This window comes from Pieris rapae, chromosome 5 (assembly GCF_905147795.1).
Source record: "Pieris rapae chromosome 5, ilPieRapa1.1, whole genome shotgun sequence".
In the NCBI taxonomy this organism is placed as follows: Eukaryota; Metazoa; Arthropoda; class Insecta; order Lepidoptera; family Pieridae; genus Pieris; species Pieris rapae.
This window is the reverse complement of record NC_059513.1, coordinates 6,326,720-6,347,775: the sequence shown is the minus strand read 5'-3', so window position 1 is coordinate 6,347,775 and position 21,056 is coordinate 6,326,720. Positions and strand designations below refer to the sequence as shown.

The 21,056-nt window shown below is 32.2% G+C and overlaps 3 protein-coding genes across 4 annotated transcripts; 2 read left to right on the top strand and 1 right to left on the bottom strand.

Moving 5' to 3' along the window:
* Positions 1-1,186: 1,186 nt before the first annotated feature.
* Positions 1,187-2,494, top strand: LOC111003980 (40S ribosomal protein S17). The gene is made up of 3 exons (XM_022274773.2): positions 1,187-1,291; positions 1,431-1,582; positions 2,225-2,494. Exons 1-3 carry the CDS (start codon positions 1,289-1,291, stop codon positions 2,469-2,471), a joined length of 402 nt encoding a protein of 133 aa, XP_022130465.1. The 5' UTR covers positions 1,187-1,288; the 3' UTR covers positions 2,472-2,494.
* A 3,306-nt stretch (positions 2,495-5,800) lies between these two features.
* Positions 5,801-13,238, top strand: LOC111003990 (ubiquitin carboxyl-terminal hydrolase 3). 2 transcript variants are annotated; one of them, XM_022274785.2, is made up of 10 exons: positions 5,801-6,039; positions 6,460-6,604; positions 6,893-7,169; positions 7,378-7,722; positions 8,130-8,278; positions 8,500-8,617; positions 9,175-9,306; positions 9,924-10,066; positions 11,080-11,226; positions 11,858-13,238. In XM_022274785.2, exons 1-10 carry the CDS (start codon positions 5,949-5,951, stop codon positions 12,018-12,020), a joined length of 1,710 nt encoding a protein of 569 aa, XP_022130477.2. In that variant the 5' UTR covers positions 5,801-5,948; the 3' UTR covers positions 12,021-13,238. The 2 variants fall into 2 exon arrangements, with proteins under 2 accessions (XP_022130477.2, XP_022130478.2); XM_022274786.2 differs by lacking the exon at positions 5,801-6,039 and adding an exon at positions 6,343-6,386.
* On the bottom strand, positions 13,091-14,768 carry LOC111003992. Its single transcript, XM_022274787.2, has 2 exons — positions 14,727-14,768; positions 13,091-14,658 (listed from the first exon to the last, which is right to left on the bottom strand). Exons 1-2 carry the CDS (start codon positions 14,755-14,757, stop codon positions 13,253-13,255), a joined length of 1,437 nt encoding a protein of 478 aa, XP_022130479.2. The 5' UTR covers positions 14,758-14,768; the 3' UTR covers positions 13,091-13,252.
* Positions 14,769-21,056: the final 6,288 nt, after the last annotated feature.

Here is a 21,056-nt window from a genome sequence, read left to right as displayed (position 1 = left end):
CCATGTGTCTGTTTTATGAATCAAGAATGAATCTGATAGTATGCATGCAGGTAGATAAGTTAAGTAAGTAGATATAAAAGTATTCAAGTACTTTATAGTAATAATAAAAGATACAGTTGCTCAATAATTATTGAAAAAAAGTTTCAATTATTTCTGAATCTTACGAGGACTTTTGAAGAGTTTTGAGTTTTTCTTTTTTGATCTTGATGTTCCTTGCGAGACTGATTCGGGGGTAGGATTGGGGCCTTTATATTCCTCTTCACTTAAGTTCGATTCTGTTGCATTCTGTTCCGACGTAGGTTTAAAGGACATCAGTTGTTGCAAATAAACATCTAGGGATTATTTTCTTGTGCAGCCAAGTCCACATTTCAAGGATCGTCATGCTCACTTAAATGTCATTGCTTGTGGCGGCGCCCATGCGTCGGGTTGTCTCTCTCCCTAAAATATGGCGAGGGGGCCGATGGCTGGCTATACGTCATACTCGTGAACGGGTGCTATTTGTGGTGACTGGTCGTACTTGAATTCGTGTATGCGGTGATATTTGTTGTTTATGCTACGTATTTGCGTGTTGTTCTCACGAGTATGCAAGTGCGTGCTCCTATTTCAACATGCATCCTGCTGATAGTGGACAAATCTTTGTTTTTAATTTATTTTATTATTCTTTATTACTCAAGATGTCACATGGAACATGGTGTAATGGTTGCAGCTCCTTACAAATATTGTGTAAAAAAACTTGGCGATTAAAAAGAGTGGCGGAGAGTTTATTGCCAGTTCTTCTCTTCCGTTCTCCGCCCTTGATTTGGGAATTGGCAGTAAATGTAAAATTAGAATCATTTAATGTATATTTCTTTTTTTTTGACGTTCATAAGTGTACATTATTTTACCTATATGAATAAATGATTTTTTAATTTAAATTATCGTAACACATACCGCCTGTGAGTGCGGCGAGAGCTAGTCTGACTTGAATCATGTTTTCTTTTCTTGTCTTGTCCTAAGTATGATCATTCTTCCTTATATACTTCTTTACTTTCTCTGTCCCTTCCTACCAATATTTATTTTTAAATAATAACATTAAACTATAATTTTGATTTTTTTATTTCCTTATTAAACAAAACTTATAAAACAACGAATTCTAAAAATCCCATACTTGACCGTGTTAGAGCCAAAAAAAAACCCCTATGACATAATACCATATTGTCAATTGTCATCTCATTACGACGATTGAAGTTTGAACCTTGAAAACAATCTTTTTGTGTATCTGTCAAGTTAAAGGTGCAGGCTTTTCACCATGGTAATGCATTTTAAATTTATTAATCTCATAAAATCAAGTTAATCTTATTTAAAAAGTTTAGTTTAGGCTTTACAATGTATTTCCCAGGTTCATTCTATCACACAAAATGTGTATTTTACCTTTATATCTTTTGTTTTAGGGTCGCGTACGTACTAAAACTGTCAAAAAAGCTGCAAAAATTATTATTGAAAAATACTACACCAGACTCACATTAGATTTTGATACAAACAAGAGGATATGTGAAGAAATTGCTATCATACCCACCAAGCCTCTTCGTAACAAAATTGCTGGGTAAGTTCTCTTTCTAACCTCAATCGAAGTATTATTATAGTACATTACCTGACCTGGTAGTATTGATTAATTTCATTGCCTACTCAGTGATTATGTTTATTTTTGACGATGTATGACAATATAGTAAATATCTCGTAGAAATGTTGTAATATATATACCACCAGATAAAGCACGGAACTGTTAATACTCTTTAATAATTATTTTTACTTTAAAAAATAATAATATATATACTAAACTTAAAATCTTTAAATTTACATTCTGATACATTTAATGACTGTACAAACTTAACTAAATAGTTTAATAATTTATAGAAGTAATTTATAGTTACTAATGACTTACTATTGTTACTAGTAATTTATGATAATAAATTTCATGTTTTATTTAAGTAACAATTTAAGATACAATAATTTATATTTAACAAAATGTTGCCTTAGAAATTTGGTCAATTCCTGTATAAATTGTTTAAACAAAGGTAGACCTCTTAAGCAATTGATACATAGGTGAAAATTTCATTAAAATTAGCTTGTTGTCTTGTTGAATGTGTAGTTATATTAACAACTAACTTTTTTATTAGTTAAAGAATGTCAATACTAGCATTTAGTACTGTGTGCTAAAATTTATGAAGCATATCATTAATTTCAGCTTTGCCACCCATTTAATGAGACGTCTTAGACATTCCCAAGTCCGTGGTATCTCCATCAAATTGCAAGAAGAGGAGCGTGAAAGACGTGATAACTATGTTCCTGAGGTCTCCGCCTTGGAACATGATATCATTGAAGTTGATCCTGACACCAAGGACATGTTGAAAATGTTAGATTTTAACAACATTAACGGCCTTCAACTCACCCAACCTGCTACACAAGGTGGATATGGTGGTAGACGTAATTAAGGATAATAAATATTAATAAAATATTACTGTTGTTTAAATATTAGCAAACATAACTTATTTTATCAGAAACTAGATAATATACTACTACTTAACTTTATTAATATTAGTTTAGTCAGATGCGTTATTGCAGATCTCTTTTGCAAATACCTACATATTAATTTTTGGGTTGATTGGCAGTGACTTATGTTTGTCTTGATAATTTGTTTTAATAAAATTGAATAGTTAAATTAAGATTAGTTAACAGAATACTTTCCAAGCTATGGAATTAATTAGCATGTGTATTAAGGTCCTGTTGCATTTTATACTAGAAAGTTTTGAGACTTGTTATACTTAAGTCATATTGTCAATAAAAGACAAAATTGGGCATTATGTTATCGGGTCATGATTAATAATAGGTATAGACTAAAAGCTAGTGAGGATAGGTCCCTACTATGTTATTATTCTTAGGTGTACTATAGCAAAAGGATATTTAAAAACTGATTACTTAACAAAATTCTAGTCTTAAATTTGTATATTAATTTAGTTGGCATTATAAAAACAAATTAACCTTTAATTAAATTTTTCTGTTTATATATACAATAGGTACATTCAAGGGCACTCAATATAAGTGTCATTCAAATGATTTTATACTTGTTTTTCGATTTATACGGACTTTTATATAACGTTATTTACTAGTGGACCAAAAATATTGACGTAATAGAACTATACCTAAGGAGCACTTCTTCAAATACGAAGCTTTTAAAAAAATATATTTAAAAGCCTGTGTGAAGAGAAAGCTCAAAAGAGCAACTTCGGAAAGACCAAAGATAAAAGCCAAGAAGTAAAAAAACAAGATCCTTATCTGGGCAACATTTCACCCCTAAAAATTCAGACATCACAGATGTCAGCACTTACAGAAGAAAACAGTACATTTTAAAACAACGCCAGGAAATGTGTTAGCCCACCTTGCGAAGGGTTTATATGTTTTCAAAAGAAAACTGTTCAAAATGGGATTACAGGAAAAGTTCTAGATTTAATTCCTGAATTGAAAGGGCAATTACCTTGCTACAAAACACATGTTTACTATGCTCAAGTCCAACAGGAACAGCCTGGTTTTAAAAGCAGGGAAATAAATAAGACTGGCCCGAAAGTTGTAGCTACAAAAGTGTACTTGTTTAAAAATAGTAACCGTATGTTTCATGTTTGTATTTCATCAATAATACTAACTAAAACTATTTCATGGCGTTTAAGAATGGTTATTATCTAAATAAAAAGAGTTTAATTCTAGTAAACATGAAAATTGTATGTCTGCACATAGTATAATAGAAACCTAAATATATATGTACTAGGGTCAGGTGTTAGTAGAAAGTCTATTCAATCGGAATATGGTATGTTTTTGTTATCAAAAAAACAAAAAGGAACTGGGTGTTTAAGAAATAGGATTGTAATGATCGCCTTGCACAAAGTGGGTATGGAGCCGTCGGTCATATTCCAGACACTTCAGGCGTATATTCAGCTATCAATAGATAAAACAACACTTCGTCTGTCGCAGACCAGAAAAGATCGGGGGTTCTGTTAGTCAGCAAAGGCTGTTAATGACAGAATTTGTCGAAACCTCATAGACTCAGTTGCAAATTATAAAACTAACTCGGTGCTTTTCGTCGATATAATACAGGTCATACTCTAAATCAGTCTTTACAATTAAAGAGAGAAAGTAGCTGCTCAAGTGGTCGGTACAAGGTGGTTAACATCCTGCGTAAGAGATAGTTTGGTGTTGCGGGTCTTATCAAGGAGTCACAAAAAATTCAGCCAAAGTGTATCAGGATACAGTCTTGGAACACGGTGTGAAACCCATCAGCAACATACTGTACTATAATTAAAAAAAAATAACCAGCAGAACCCTGCACCCGGTCACTTGGCAGCAATTACACAAGTCTGGCTTGAAACCATCGTTCCCGACTTTATAAAAGCTGAAGACCAGCCATCATCTAGCCCAGACCTCAACCCTTCAAATTATGGTCAGTTTTAGAGGACATGCCTGCTCTAAACGATACGGCGATTTTAAGTCTCTTATAAAATATTTGTAGAAAGGAATGGCGAAATTTCCATTGTGTTTTCAAAGTGCGTAAATCCAAAGATTCGTGGCCAAACAGAATAAAGGCAAAGGTGGGCATTTCGTATAGAATATTTTTTATTTTCTGCTGAAACTAATAAATATGTATTACAAATTAAAACATTTAAATATTACAGTTCTTATTTTAAAAAAATAATTTGTAACGGAACTTATGGCTGAACTAGGGTTTACCTAATAGATACATTTTTATTTACGTAAAATGTCTAGGGCCGAATATGCCAAGTAGCAAATGCTATGGGCCCCGCGCTCCAACGTCTGTCTGACTATAATATGACGTCAGACGTAGGTATTATACTTACCACGAGAAATGTTGGTATCAAAATCTAGAATAATAAATTTAAACTGTATGTACTACAATTCTAAAATTTAAAACACCAGTTAAGGGTTGTACTTCTTGCACTTCAGGCAAGTTGGCAGCACTGCAAAACTAATAGGGGAATTCCCTGATATAATTATCGATTGAGCTAGTCGTAACTCGAACAAATAAAATAATATTCTATTGACAACCAAACAATAAAAAGCTTTAAAAGGTACTTTAGATGTGAGCCTTTCTTAAGAAATGGTGTGCAACTCATTCAATATCTTTTTTAAAACATAGTTGTAGAGTTTTTGCGTAGACAAAGGCATAAATATCAACCAGAATAACTTCACTTAAGGTAAGATATTTTACCAGGTATTATTTGCAAATAATTCGTAGTTATTTAGTTTTAAGGGTAGCATTAGTTTCCACAGTGCACGCGATGACAGATTTTTTATAGATATTTTTTTCACACCTTGGGTTATTTTATTGCATTTCTATTAAGGATCCCCATTTTTTGTGAAAATGTAATATAGCCTTTTTCGGTAATTGAAGATACAGCTTTGTAACGGTGAAAGAATATTTGAAATCCACAGTAGTTTTTGTGTGAAAATATAACAAACATACATAAAGTTTTCCTCTATAATATCTATACTAATATTATAAAGTAATACTATACAAATATTATAGACCGGCACACGTACTATCTAATATGTGTGACGGTCTATCTTAAAGATATATTGTGAGGTTCACTATTCTGATGTCACCAACGCCAAACGGATAACATATATTATGTAAATGGTCACGTGACAAAGCGTGAGCTGAGTTTAAATCACTGACATGGAAGATCGCTTCTGAGTTCTGTAGTCCACAGTCCACAGATATCTAAAATATACTGCTATAATCATTTAGGTGTGTATGTAGTGTGTATATATTATATTTATTGTGGTATAGTTTGTACCAGTTTATCAACGTTTTATGTTCCAAGTGAATTAATTAATTATTGTTTATCCCTTTTATTTAACAAATTTATACATAAAAGTGTTTTTTGCTAGTATTATGAACTATGGAATGTCCACATTTATTAGATAACATAGATTCAAACAATATACAAAACATTGTAGACATTGTGACTTCAAAGGGATTTGAATGTTCAGGTAACTTAACTTTTATATATTTAATAAATTGTCGGTTTAACATAAATTCATTGTAATATATCATAAACTTCTATCTATAAGAGGTTAGCCAGAATAATCAATACAGAAAACTATATTAATCAGCTGTTTCCGAGGTGCGGGGCGGAAGGGGTAAATGACCCTGAACATTGTTTCCATCGAAAGTTATTATATCCCCATTACATTACATAGTGAATATTGCTTTGAATATATTTACAAGAATCGACCAAATTTAAATAATTGTTGAATATTGTATATGAATCTCATAAAACCTCAAAAAATAAATTTATGGAGCTTTCAGAAAGTTTTAGATAATATTTTTAACTGTTGTAAGTAACATTAAATTAAACAAGTTAGTAGTGATAAGTCAAAATGTATATAATGGCGGTGTTATTATAACAGAATGCGGCGAAACCGAGCAGAATTGGCTGTGTCTAAAGTGTGGTGTCGTGAGCTGTGGCAGATATGTAAATGGCCATGCCAAATATCACTCGGAAAGTTTTGACCATCAAATATGTATGAGCTGTGATGTATACTCAGTTTACTGGTGTGTTGTTATTTATTCTAATTCAAAGATATATATATATATATATATATATATATATATATATATATATATATATATATAAACATGTTTTATAACTTTGATTCTAATCATCTTGTTATTAAGTATAAACTTCATAAATATTAGTACATTAAATTTCTATGACATTTATCACATATCTGATTTTATACTTTTACTTCTTTGGTAGCATTTGTTTCCTTATCAATTTTATGAGTGTAAGAGAAATAGCTAAACCGCAATTGGCCTCTATCTTATTCTTATTTATTTTAGCTACAAGTGTGATGAATATGTTGCAAATGATAATGAAGAGCAAATTATTAATAAAATTAGAGAATGTATTATGCCTACTAACAATAAAGAAATTCCAATAAGTGAAAATGAAAATAATGAACACATTACTAGAACTGAATCTTCCCAAACAGAAACTTCGGATTTAAAAACTATTGGAGATACAAGTGATGACTCACACTCAGATATCTCAAATGTTGTAAATGCTTCTATAGATTCAGTGGAAACCTCTGAAAATCAGGATGACAGGTCATCCAAGGTATATTTGTTAAGTATTTTATATGTGTATGCTGAAGATTTCCTGTATATTTGATATAGAATAAAATATTTATGTAAAAACATAATTTAATCTTTTTTCAGTAAATTTTGTCTGTACCCTCAAAATTTTTATTCTAATACAACTTATTTAATATCCACAAAGGCACAATGAAAATAGTTTTTTTGAATACTACTTAAAACCATTACAGAATCCCGAAGAAACCATAAGAAGTCTACGTCCAAGGGCCAGAAAACGATTACACTCAGATGATAACTCCATAGACACCATACAGACAAATAGTAAAGAGAAAAGGTTATCTTCTACAAATGGTAAAAATCATAGAGAAAAGAGAATAGTTGGCTTAAAGAATTTGGGGAATACTTGCTTTATGAATGCTGTCCTGCAGAGTTTAAATAACATACAAGAGTTTAGTTGTTACTTTAGTCAGTTACCATCCTTGGAAGTTAAGACTAATGGTAGGAAAATTTACCATTCGCGTAGTTATACCCGTCAAGAAATGCATGATGTTGTCATGGCCGAAGAACTTAGAAAGGTAAAGCATTTGAATTTTTTTTAGCTTAAGTCTGCTGACACAATTATTTTACGCAATCGCGCTTCTTTTACTAATCGAATTGGGCTCGAAATGATGATGAGGTTGGTATTAAGTGTGCCTTGAGACAATATTACGTTCCGAGACGTGACCGACTAACGCCATAAAAATAAAAATGTGTTTATTCATTTTAAGTATGTCATATGTGTGTTAGATTTGAGCACCCTTTAAAGTAAAAAATACCTGTGTCAAGGTTCCCACTTCTTCGATAACAAATTGAATTAGACATTCCTTAAAAGATATTTATACATTTTGCCATGCCTCACATGAATGACGTCACGTGACTATTTCCCAACGAATGCGTTTGGTATCATATAGCTTCAATTTATTTTATAATTTTATATTTTCAGGTGTTGATTAACTTAAACAGTGGCGGGTGCACTTCCAAAGGAGCGATTTCACCCGAGTGCCTATTCTTAGTGATATGGAAAGTGGTGCCAAGGTTTCGTGGATATCAACAACAAGATGCTCATGAGTTCCTTAGATATATGCTTGATCGGTAAGTCACTTCTTCTGTGTCGGAACAGTTTAAAGGTACTTAACACAGGTACAGAGTGGGTAATTATTTAAGAATTTGAGAGGCATTTTTTTCATGTTTTTTTATTATTTATTTAAAAGTAAGAAATCAGCTCTCTCTAATATTTATTTAAAAGTAAAAAACATTAGACTTAAGCCTATTAAAATTAAGCAGATAAAAAAATGTTTTATTTACGCTTATAGGCTTCATACGGAATTGCTACAACTACTTCCACCCGACAAGGCGGAAGGGGGCTTTGTACCACGTGTTCCTTCCACGTCCATAGTTACAGCTGTCTTTGGAGGCACTCTGCAGAGTCAGGTAATAATAACAATTTGATTAATCTTTCATGTATTTATTATTATGTATATAGTTTGTCAAATAGAGGTCTATAGTAGTGCTGTGAAACAATATGAAATTAATTTCTGGGTACGAAGGTACGAAAGCGACGAATTGCACGATGACGTAGTTTTAAGTGTTTTTGGTTCAAATTTGATTATTTATATACTATTGCCAAACATTTACCAAAGCACAATGTGATAGATTAAGCGTAACCCAGAGAGCCCTGAAAAGAAGAATAGACAAAATAAGTAAAAAGAATTTAAGAGATAAAACAGGGTGTGCTGATATTAAATATAAAACAAGACCTAGGCGAGATTGGTATACAGTAAAGAAAATAGGAGGACAATGGCCTTTGCCTGTAGGCACACAGAATTGGTTATTATGTATTTCTGATATAAGGCTATAAATAAATAAATATACTGCATGTATTTTAATTATTATATTAAATTATTCAACTCTGTAAGTGCCTCTATATATTAAGAATATAATTTATTTATTTTTAGCTACGTAAGAAATGATTAAAATCGTTATTACAGGTGTGCTGCCTCGCCTGTGGGACGGAGAGTAAAAAGTTCGATCCGTTCCTGGATCTATCTTTAGACCTACCCGAATGTGGAAGACACGACGCCCCTGTAACCTTAACAGACTGCTTAGCGAGCTTTGTGAAGGTGATGTATTACAATTCATCTTAAAGGAGAAATGGAGAAAATTCTATTAAAATGACCTAATTAAATAAAACCGAAATACGTCAAATGACGACACAACAATGGAATTTTAGCAGTCTATTTCTAAAAATGTTACAATTTTTTTTCAGTTATCCATTTGTGGATAATAGTACAAAATCGTGAAACAATTCCAAACGAATTACAAAGGAGTTTAAATTTCATTTTTTCTAAGAGGCATTTTAGTCTATACTCTATGGTAATATACAATATTACTTATCTGTGGTCGCGCAAGTTTGGCGCGTTTTATTCATGCGTTATATTCAATGTACTACTACTAAGATCTCTCTGCAAGGGTAGCATTTTATGTCAGTACATAATAAAATCCAGCAGTTAGGGTTTGGACCCAACCCCTACCTGTTACACAAATGTATATGGAAATGTCGATAAACGAAGATAAATGGCGTAAGTTACAGAAAGCCTATAACCCTAAAATGATAACACTATACTAAACACCCAAAAGAAAGTCAAGCTATGTAATACATACTAATATCGATTTTATATACTTTGTTTTGTTGTAAATATATTATTCGTAATTTTGAAAATATAATACTAAATTCCAGGTGGAAGAGTTAGCGGATACAGAACGTTACTTCTGCAGCAGCTGTAAATCCAAACAGAAGTCCACCAAACAGTTCTGGATTCGGCGCCTTCCCAACGTACTATGCTTGCATCTCAAAAGATTTCGATGGCATAATTATTTCAGGTAACATTGGCATATTTCTTATAAACATTACATTTGATATTATTTAATAAACTCTAAATAAAGTATTTAGAGTGACGTCCCGTGATCTTCCAGTGAGGTCTGTCACATTTGTGTGAAACAGTTCAGCTATTATTGTTTACTACACGCAGAAGTTTGCTAGGCATCTCGCTGTAATGACGTCATAGTAATGTACTAACTGCATAAAAAATTCAAGAAATCTTTAAGCTGATGACGCTCGCGATAGTAGGTATTTTCTAATATTAACGTTTATCAATAATGGGGTGAAATGTAGGTATATCTTTTGGTAACAGTTCTATATCTATAGGTTAATAAAGCAAATATAATTTTAGTTTATTTTTATATTGAATTTAGTTTACTGATCGTACTGTCGCGTCGCGGGGAAGCACATTTCAAGCAGGTTCCAAGTTGATTTGTGCGTGTAGTAGGTACATACCTTCCAGTCCGAAACAATGTTTTCACCTATTAAGAATTTGCTATAAAAAGATTTCCAGACGAAATGTACAAATTTCAAAAACAAGGAGATTTTGAGATATTGAAATGAAATATCCGACATTGTGGCATTCATATCAATTGCATCAGTGGATTCTTACTATGAAAACTTGCCTGCGAATTGGTTTCTCTATGGAACTGGTATCTGTTGGATAGAAAACTTAGCCACAGATATTGCTTCATATTGCCTTCATATTGCTTAAAATTATCTAATAAACTAGGTCACTAACACTCATATAGCGTATAAAAAACTTTTATGAACGTCAATAAACGTTTTAAATTTTTCTGCCAAATATTTTTGAGAAATTTTTGGCTGTGGGTTTAGTGTGTTTCTCATCCCTGGGGTCGTAGGTGCGATCTCCCTTGAACGAATGGACGTTTTGAAGAAAGTCGACAGTGTGTGTCAGGCATAGGAAGTTTGATCACCTACTATTAGAAATTATATGTACCGAATATTTATCAATTGTTACAATCCTATACAGTTTTTGCGATGTTATTTCTAGGACGAAAGTGGACACGGCGATATCTTTTCCTCTTAATTCCCTGGACATGTCGCCTTTCGTGTTGGCGAATGTTCCGGATACACGTCGTTCGGGGCGCGGGAACTATCTTTATGACCTCGCCGCTGTCATCGTACATCACGGCTCGGGGTGAGATTAAAAACTACTTAAATGTTTTTTTTTTAATGAATTGTCTCTGCACAGTGACAATTGACAATACAATCTAGCTTAAGATTAATAAGTAATTTAATTCTAACCGAATGTACTAAAATGGATATTTAACATAAGAAAGTATTCAATAAATAATATTTCTATCAAGGAGACGATATTCTTTTCTTCTGTAGTCTTTGTTTTCATTTCCTGTAACGACTAATGTGCTCATATTGTTTTAACGTAATTTAATTATTATTAAAAATAAAGTTATTATTAATAATAAATAAATTCATTATCATCTACGCAAGTGCCAATCCTCCCTCCGTACGTTAAAATATTACAGTAGAAAGAAGGTACGAACGAACTAAATCATGTTTTTTTTTCATTGAATTTCATTAAAACTGCTCTTACCAAGCAGGAATTGCATACATTTTCACCTCCTTAAAAAGAGGTGTGTTATAACTTAATTTTCTAATAATCTGTCAAATTTTTGTTTCTGCTTTGTTCTGTTCTTTAAGCTAATTTACTAGTATGATATTGTAACTAACACATTAACAATCGGGAATATGATTGTCTATTTAAATAAATAATTATTTATTTAAATTATAAATAAAATATTTTCTTTTAGCGCCGGCTCTGGCCATTACACGGCGTTTGCTATCAACGAGGAGCAATGGTTCCATTTCAACGACCAAACGGTGAGGCCGACAGATGCCAGCGTGGTAGCCTCTTGTAAGCCCTACATTATGTTTTACATTCGCCGTGAATTTTCCCTCCCTTCGGCCACTTGACCGAATCAACGGATATTTGAATTATGATACTTTTTGTTTCAGTCAAATTCGTGCCTATTTATGCCCGAATGTTTGAGTTAGAATATTTGTGTCTGATTGTGAATGTTCTTGATGGAATAATTGTTCGGGTTGTTCCGTTGTATTGTGAATGGAAAATAGTGCTTTTGTATCAAGAAGTATTAGATAAAACGAATTAGCTATGTTTTTTTTTACGGAACTTTTAGGATTTAATTTGCTTGACCTGATGATTACAGGTAAAAATATAGATTTAAAAATGCATTTTATATAAATGTATCAAATTAATATTAATAAGTTAACTAACATAACTTTATCGAATCAAGTTTCGGGCGCGATTTTCAGACGTTTTTTAGATAAATTTCTAAATATGACTTATTTCCTTTCAAATAATTTTTAATTACATATATATATATATATATCACCCAACTAGCACATAAATACTTTTAAAAATAAAAGTGATTTATCGTGCTTATTGCAAAGTGCTATTTTTATTGATACAAAATACAATATTCTGTAGCCAATTAAATTTACTTGTTTAAAAAGTTTAAATCAATTGCCTCACCCACCGATACAAATATTTCTTGCTTAAAGGAAAAAGAAAATACGCGTTACGATCTGGTAATACTGTAAGCTATAATAGCTTCGTTTTAATAGAAAATTAAAGTAGGTGTAAGTTTAGGAAGATCTCGTATACAAGTCTCTAAGAATTCCAGACTTCAACAACAGTTAAAATCAAATGATTTTAATGAATGAAGAAACTATTACGAAATGGCCTGAATAAGGATAAAAAGTGATGGGCGATTATTTTTGTGATTTAATTGTAACATTTAGTCTTTAATTTTCCATCTATTAGCAATAAAAATCATTAGAATGGAGAAATAATTAAGAAAGGGCCTGAATAAGTATAAATGGGCGATTTTATGATTTAATTGTAGAATTTAGTATTTTACAATTTATATACTGGAAACATTGCAAATTAACTTAATTTTGATACAAACCTGCATTTATTTATGTCCATTTGGGGCGTTAAACATTCCCATTTTCTTACACCGCGTTGCATAGTGGGTCATAGGCAGCGAAATTGTTTTGACTTTACTTACTAACTATACAAATGCCAGTTAATGAATACAATATATGTATAAGTCAATCTGTTGATATCGTCGCTTTGTCAACAAGAAATTGAATAAATTTGAAATTATGTATATGTGTTTAATTTAATCCTTTAAGCATCTAACGCACTTAAATAACTTCATGAACCATGATTTTTTTGTTCCTACATTACTAATAATGCTGAGTTCTATGGAGGGCATACTGTCTGTAATAGGCATGTATTCTTTCCACTCGGCTGGTTTCAATAGAGGTAAGTTATTTATGCAGAAAGTATTTTCGAGTTCTTTTTTAGGAGTTGGAATCGGAGTCTTTCGTAGAGGTAAATCGAGTTGGTAAACTATTGGATCACTGTGTGCTGTTACGTTTTCACCGATCCAATTTCCTTCTAATTTTTCTATTGGATCTGATATTTCACAATCCTTCGAAATAGGCTTTAGACATATGTTAATGTGCGGCTTTTGAAGGAGTAATGTATCATTTTCTTGGACGTCCGTTCTGTTACTCTTTTCATTGTCTGTGTGATCTGATCTACTCGTGATTATAACTGTTGGTTCGCAGTATACCTTTTCTGCTATAGGATCTGTATTGCTTAGTTTTTGAATTCTTGGTGAGAAAGAGTTTGTTACATTCGTTTGTAAATTATTATTTGTAACATTAGTTGCAACTAAAGGAGCTGTGGTTTGAAATGCCTTCGCAGAATTGATATCTGTAGCACAAGAGGAAAGTTTCGTTGGTTCTATAACTTCTGTAACTGTAGGAAGAGTTGACGTTAAGTTTAAATTAAGCCGGGGTATAAAGGGAATTGGAGTTGCTAATCGGGTACTTTTGCTTTCTTTAGTTGGCTCTAATTCTAAATCATCCGTTGAGCTAGTACAACTACTTGAATCCTTACTTGGCATATTTGTTAGAATGTAATCATTTTCTGATAAAGTGCGTCTATTTTTAATGGAATAAATAAAAATGGTTCTTTTATCTGTGTCAGCATCGTGTGAGAAGTATACTTCATCATATTCAGTGTTTTTATCATAATTCCGATTTGGATTTGTATCGCCACATTGTATTCTATCAATGTCAACATTTTGATCGTCCGACGAAGTGCTCGATGTTCCCAAATTATTTGGGATAGTGAAACAATTCACTTGTCGATTAGCATATGATTTGTAATCGTGATATTTTGAATCATCTCTTTCAAAGCAGTAAAAACTGGGATACGTTTGTTCAGGGCCACGCTCTTGATTGCTAGTGGTATTCGCTAAAGCGTCCGTAGATTTTTCCAAACGCCGTCTCTCTCTGGCTGTTTTATTAATCCTGTAACTATCTTCATCAGAGTATAGATCTTGATTAATATATGACCATGGATGAATTTCAGGTTCGTAATTAAAACTATTGTCTGTATTGTCTTCACAGTCGTCTGAAGAGTTATTTAGTTCGACTATTTCTACTGTGGTATTTTGTCTATACTCAACAGGATCTAATGAAATACTGGGGTGCACCACATTACGATTGATATCTGAAAAATAATTTTGCGTCAATAATATTTAAATAAATGTATGCCTACAAAAATCACTAAATACTTACGGCTATAAAGAGGAAATTTTTTATTGAACATAATATTTTGATAAAAATATAATATATTATAAGACTACAGTTATGTATCTACTGTCAATGTCTCTTGTCACGTACATACATTTTTTTCATTATTCTTATAAATATGTCAGAAAAAGTTTTATATAATACTTAAGTCAAATTTGAGTAAGTTAAATATTTTGGAACTAAGTAGCGACTTTGCTAACGCTGGTAACATACCCAATCAGAATTGAAGGTATATAAAAATATGTAGTTTGGTTAAAATAAGAGTAACCATTATATTTGGTATAGGCTACCTAAAATATATTATTAAATTTGAGTCTTGTGAGTTGTGCCAAAAAATATCTTTACAAAAATACGTCAATGTTTTACAATACCAATTGTAGAAACTATTCGCTCATCTAGAGGTCGCTCTTCGCCAGCACATAAATAAGAACACTGTGAACAGAACGTCCGATAAAAGCAAAATAAAAAGGTCTTCCACTACGTTAGCACTCAAAAATATTTTCCAACAGAGCGTAGAGTAAAAGCGGCAATTTAGTTGTCGCTAAAAGCCATGGCTGGCGGTGTAGCGACGTGTAGTGAGAATGTTGGCGAAACAAAGTGTAAATGGAATGATTGCGCCAATTCTCCTACAAAGGGAGACGAAATTGCATTAAAAGCTCAGTGGCACGGGCCATTTGTCGAGCACTTACTCCATTAGAAGCGTCCAAATAACATTATTGATGTTACTCAGATACGAGCAAAATTAATTCTTAATTTAAAGTCTAACACTTTCGCAATTACCACAGATTTTTTTTTAAATCTCATCTTACTACAAAGGAGACTATCCGTGGTTATTTCTTTGATAAATTAAAAAATAACGACGACGACAACTTTAATATGGCAGTGAGTGTTTCTACATACAAGCAATTTTTTTATTGCATTTTAGGCACCTCTCATCAGAGACTTTTCTGGTACCTAGTTAGTTTGCTTACAATGGCGAGAGAGTGAGAAAAATTTTCATAAATGTGTGCATAATCCTAGAAGTTCTATAAGCAAAGTTTCCCAATGTGAAGCGTGTCCGCGACAAAGGTTAATTAATTGAATTGCAGCGAGAGTGGCGCGCGGGCACTCATCGTGCGCTAATTCGCAAATTAGCAGAGCGGCCTTTGTTCAATTCATTGTTACCGATGTCACATTTATCTTAAATTACTTCACGCCTAAAATGCCTCATTCATTAGAATGATTATCTATAATAGCAAATAGAGCGTACTAATCCAACCTCAAACGTTCAGACTCGTTTGATTTTAACGTTACAATATGACTGTGATAATTGTAGAACTGCTAAATTTCAACGATAATAATAACATTAATTTCAATTTTACTCGCTAATGTAAACAGACAAATATTACGTAATTATTTCTTTAGCACAAAACAAATCACGAATAAATTAACAAAAACACCTTCTACAAACCTTCCATTAAGAAAGTAACGTGTCGGCCATGCGCGTTATAATTTGAATATACTTTTGTCTATCAAAATATTTTTAATTGGTTTTAGCGTTGGAAAATAGTGTAGTCTATGATTAGCGGGTTTCAAGCTGTATATTTGCTTAATGGAAGGCGAGATAAAAGCTAGCGCTATCGGACGTATCAGGGGCGTAATTAGAGGGGCAAAGTCGCCGCTCTGGCACTCTTCCTTTACATGCCACTTAAACCTATACTGCCTTCTCACACTTAGCTCATTACGTTTAAGGTGTCAAGATTTGCGCGCCAAATCAGATCATATCACATAGAGTTTCTTAAGGTATCTGCGACGTATTAGATATTGGTAACAGTTATTATTAATAATCTTTTCCTTAACATTTTTTATTATAGTGGATATAAATATTTAGTCTTATATGGTAATTGCTATTTGTATTTCTGTTAAAACATTCCAAGAATCTATTGAGATGTTTTTTTTAAGCAACATATTTCAGATTTATATTAATAAACCTCACTGGTAAAGGACATGTGTTTGATATGCCTACGTTTAAAGTGTGCTGCTTTTAGTGAAATTGCTTAATAAATATTCCAAGAAAAAACTTAATAACACAGTATCGGCGGACGTTAATTGCAAATTGTTGGTGCATTAGCGCTTTGCCGTCATGTTATTTTTACATAACCGCTATTACGTTTGATAGATGCATGTACGCGGCGGAATCATAGGTAAGTATATTCGTGTTATAATCGTGCATAAATCGACCTTATACAAATATGTAGCATGGCTAGAGGCTAGTACGAAGTATTACTAAAGTTAGCAAACAAATTCTTACCTTTAAGCATAACTAGCGCTGTCAAAATTTTCATAGATTTCATAGATTAGACTAAACTGTTTACTGCTTTATTATAGTTGTTTCTGTGGAACAATAAAATACCTTAATTCAGTGTGGTGCGGTTGCGTATTGTTCCGAGTATGTAAGTGCGTACTCCTATTTCACAATGCCTCCTCCCGATAGAGGACAAAAATAACCCTTTTTACAGGTTTTAATTTAATGATTGTATATATTTTACAATTATTTGTTTTGATTTTAAAGCTTTATGTGATTTGGGGTTAAGCTTACTGTCGAGCACATTTTGTGTGTATTTTTTTAATGTCTATATAAAAAAAACCTTTAAGCGGAAACAAAGAGAGGAAGTGTGATTAAATATTTTCAGTTTAGACCGATTTCATAAAAAAAAAAACAATTGAAGAAGATGGTCAAGTTTATGGAAACACTCTACACATAAATTATTAAATGAAGACATCGATGTCTTATTATTTTAGTAAACAGCTCTGGCAATACCATTACAACACCGAACGTTTGCCGCATCTGTGGATTACTGTAAATGGAAGGAATGATTTGACACTTTTGAGCAAATGTTTTAGGAAATGTCGGCGTTCTCTCTGTTATTTAACAGGCTAATTCAAACTCCCAGGCGCCTAATTGTCACGTTTTCACACAAAATTACTATTTAATTCTACACTTTCAATATTAACCCAAATATTTTATATTTATGTGGTGAAAGGTACAAAAACACGGAATTAAGTGCAACTTGTAAGGAAAACGGACACTATTTTAGTTTAAGACCGCGATAGGCTATAAAAAACCTATTAGATACAACTTTTAACACTGAAATTTAATTCCATTTGTTACATATTCCTTCGACTATCAACTTTATAAATCAATGTCGATTTTTCTTCGCACCTCACTTCTCTCTCCACGTGTATTTATCGAGTACACAATCTTTTAAATATTTTCGTCATTTAGCTTTGTCGCAAACTGAATAAAAATGACCGATGTATGTAGCATCGGAAGAAATTGCTACTAGAATATTAAAAACTTGGAAAAGCTTTTGGGCGAAGAAGAAAAATAGAGTCATGAAAAATACGAATACGAGCATAGTGATTAAAAGGAAGCAATACTTACACTAAAACAACAGCTGTGTCCAAGATCGAAGGATAGTCATATGATAGGGATGAATATATTAAATAAAGAATACATCATTAAGAACAATAACTATCTCCCAATGAAAATAAATACTAAACGTAAGTTGAAACGGGCGATTAGAACGAACGATTTAGTTTCTTTGGAATATTTAATAAGTTAGAAAATGAAATGTTTATTTTCTAGCTTAACTTAACTTTTATTTTAACGTAATTATAATTCTAAAGAAATAATGTTGTGCTTAGCTTTCATGTAAACTGAAATACAGAAAATATATCAGTTATATTTTAGTTGAGTTAGTTGAAATATTTTCTGTATTTCAGTTTACATTTTTATATACACACTTTTGTGTGTCAAAGAATTATTAACATTTTAATTAATTTTGCGAGTATTTGCTTAACATTTAAAAAACAAACAAATATGATTTGTGCAAATATAGTAATACGTGGAAAAAGTAACGAGAATTTTTCTAACAAAAGTAACGTGTGAATTTTAAATCTGTGACCCTTATTATGTTTAAGAGGATCTTAGTTTGCTTTTTTCTGTTATTGAATGGAGAATCAATTATTACATCACGAGTTCTATCAAGCCGCCTGCGACTCAATGCGTCAGCATAAACATGCTTTTTGTTCTATTAGCGACTCTTATAGAAAATGAGACTCTTTTCTTACTTTTTGACTGATAATCTTCGCACAAAGATTTATTTACCAATTATTTTATATTATTATAGAAAAACGATTTTTAGGGGCAAATTAAATTTGAACAGTAGGTACAGTGGTTCCTAACGGTGTCGTTTAAATAAATAATTAATCTAATTATAGTTACTATCGTTATGTATAATATTTATATTTAGTATAAAGTAAATCTGAATATTACTATATCCTGTAAGAATAATAACAGAAATTCTAAAATGTATTGTCTTATTAAGGTATATAATTTACATTTTTTTTGTTAAAAACAATTTAAATGCCGTTTGTTTGCTCCAAAAAATACTCAATTTTTCAAATGAATCAAATCTTCGAGAGTATTTTTCAAAATATAAATAGATATAACTAAATCTTAATCTAACCAGAATAGAGTGATGATATAGCTCCTAATTGAAATACTACATTACGTCAGATAGAATTACAATAGAGAAACTGTTCGCCTTTACAAAATATAAAACAATCATTTGAAAGACTCAAAGAGCACCGGCTTAACGCAACGTATCACTGTAAGAACATGGCATAAGAGAATCGCGTAAAGTGGGAATAAAATGTATGTAGAAAGTAGAAGATGAAAAAAACAATTTATTTTTCTACAAAAATACAAACAATATCCTTACAGTACCCAGCCAATACGATGGTGATTGTTTATTTAAGTTTTTCATGCTTTCTGCCTATATAGCCGATAATTCAATCTCATGTAATTATTTACATGTGAAACTTAATATGCGAGATATACGTCGCCATTAGCCGCCATTAACGTACCGTAACATTAATAATAATTTATAAAGATCCTAATACGTAATAACCTCTGTCATATCTCATAATTCTATAAAAACTAGCTCCTATTACTTGTGCCAGCCGCCGGCTCGCGCCTCATCATCGCGCGGCGCCTTTCAATTCACATCTCAAACGTTTGGATACTCCCCCACAATGGCCCCACTACAAAGAGTTACTGCGTTTGCCGGCTCGTTATGTAAAATCGACCAAACAAAGCACTATCGCTTTCGGTAAGAATCAATCGAATCAAATTAACAATGGAGGTCAGAATTGACATCCGATATAGTTTGACCCTTATTTCTATATTCTCCAGCTTGATTAGCGGCTCAAAGAAAGTGGTTTTTCTTTGACTACATAAAATGCGCGTTGAGGCTTCGTACTGAATGGCAGCTATGTTAGTTAAAAGCTATCATCGGCTTGTCTGTTAGGGAACTTTGATATCTTTTGTTTGAATGTCATTGTTTTATGTGGATTAATTTAATTATCCATTTGATTGAATATAATTTTCTATTGAGAGTTGCAGTTTGCGTTTTTCTTTCTTGGTTACATTTTAAAGTAGATGTTGTGTTTAAAGTTTTCAAGTGCATGAAATTTAGTATGCTATAGACTGATACGACATACGAGTGGTCAGAATTTCGGGTGCGTCGAATTTCTTAATAGATTTACTCATATATAAAAACATAATTTTCACTAAATGAAAGGCCCTCATAGTTTACATGTATATTGGAAAATAAGCATTGCTTCTCTAAGCATTTCATATGAAGGTCTCACTGCTCTCGCAGCTGAGTTAATAAATTGTATTTAAAAAAAATACCTATCACAAATTATATTCAGTAGGCACGGAGATGCTTTTCGTGAATGTAGACAATACAACCGCGTTATACTTCAGTCTAACTAAAACTGTAACAAAAGGCTATTAAAGGTTTGTTGATGTGAGGAGATACGTGTTTGATATATGATGATATATATGATTTGTGTAGAACATCAAAAAGTATACGAATATTAGTTACAAATATTACGATATTTCATTGATATATTTTTGTAAATAGACATGGCACACGTTAGTTAATTTATAACTTAGTATCTAGTTTATTATAGCTACAAAACAGTGCAATATGTTTACGTAATATAATCTTTAAAGCAACGACATTCAGGTACATACAATACAGAACATAACACACCTACGAAGCCGTGAACCGTAGCGAAAACAAAACAAAAATATATTCACCCTCCTCAAGTGGGGTTAGGGGTATGTAAAGTCGTAGCACATAGCTAACAAACATTACCGCACAAACAGCGCGCCTGAGGCGGGCGGTGCCGCCACATTTGCATACAGCCTTTACAAGCGCCACAGACTGTCGTACCTTCATACGAATAAAATGAAACCTC

What these genes read in the sequence shown, in the direction of transcription:
- LOC111003980 (XM_022274773.2), top strand. An exon ending in CTTCGTAACAAAATTGCTGG is followed by an intron (nt 1,583 to 2,224) that starts GTAAGTTCTCTT and finishes CATTAATTTCAG; the next exon opens with CTTTGCCACCCATTTAATGA.
- LOC111003990 (XM_022274785.2), top strand. Translation starts at nt 5,949, where the DNA reads ATGGAATGTCCACATTTATTAGATAACATAGATTCAAACAATATACAA. An exon ending in AAAGGGATTTGAATGTTCAG is followed by an intron (nt 6,040 to 6,459) that starts GTAACTTAACTT and finishes TTATTATAACAG; the next exon opens with AATGCGGCGAAACCGAGCAG. An exon ending in ATCGTACATCACGGCTCGGG is followed by an intron (nt 11,227 to 11,857) that starts GTGAGATTAAAA and finishes ATTTTCTTTTAG; the next exon opens with CGCCGGCTCTGGCCATTACA.
- LOC111003992 (XM_022274787.2), bottom strand. Translation starts at nt 14,757, where the DNA reads ATGTTCAATAAAAAATTTCCTCTTTATAGCC. An exon ending in AAAATTTCCTCTTTATAGCC is followed by an intron (nt 14,659 to 14,726) that starts GTAAGTATTTAG and finishes ATTATTTTTCAG; the next exon opens with ATATCAATCGTAATGTGGTG.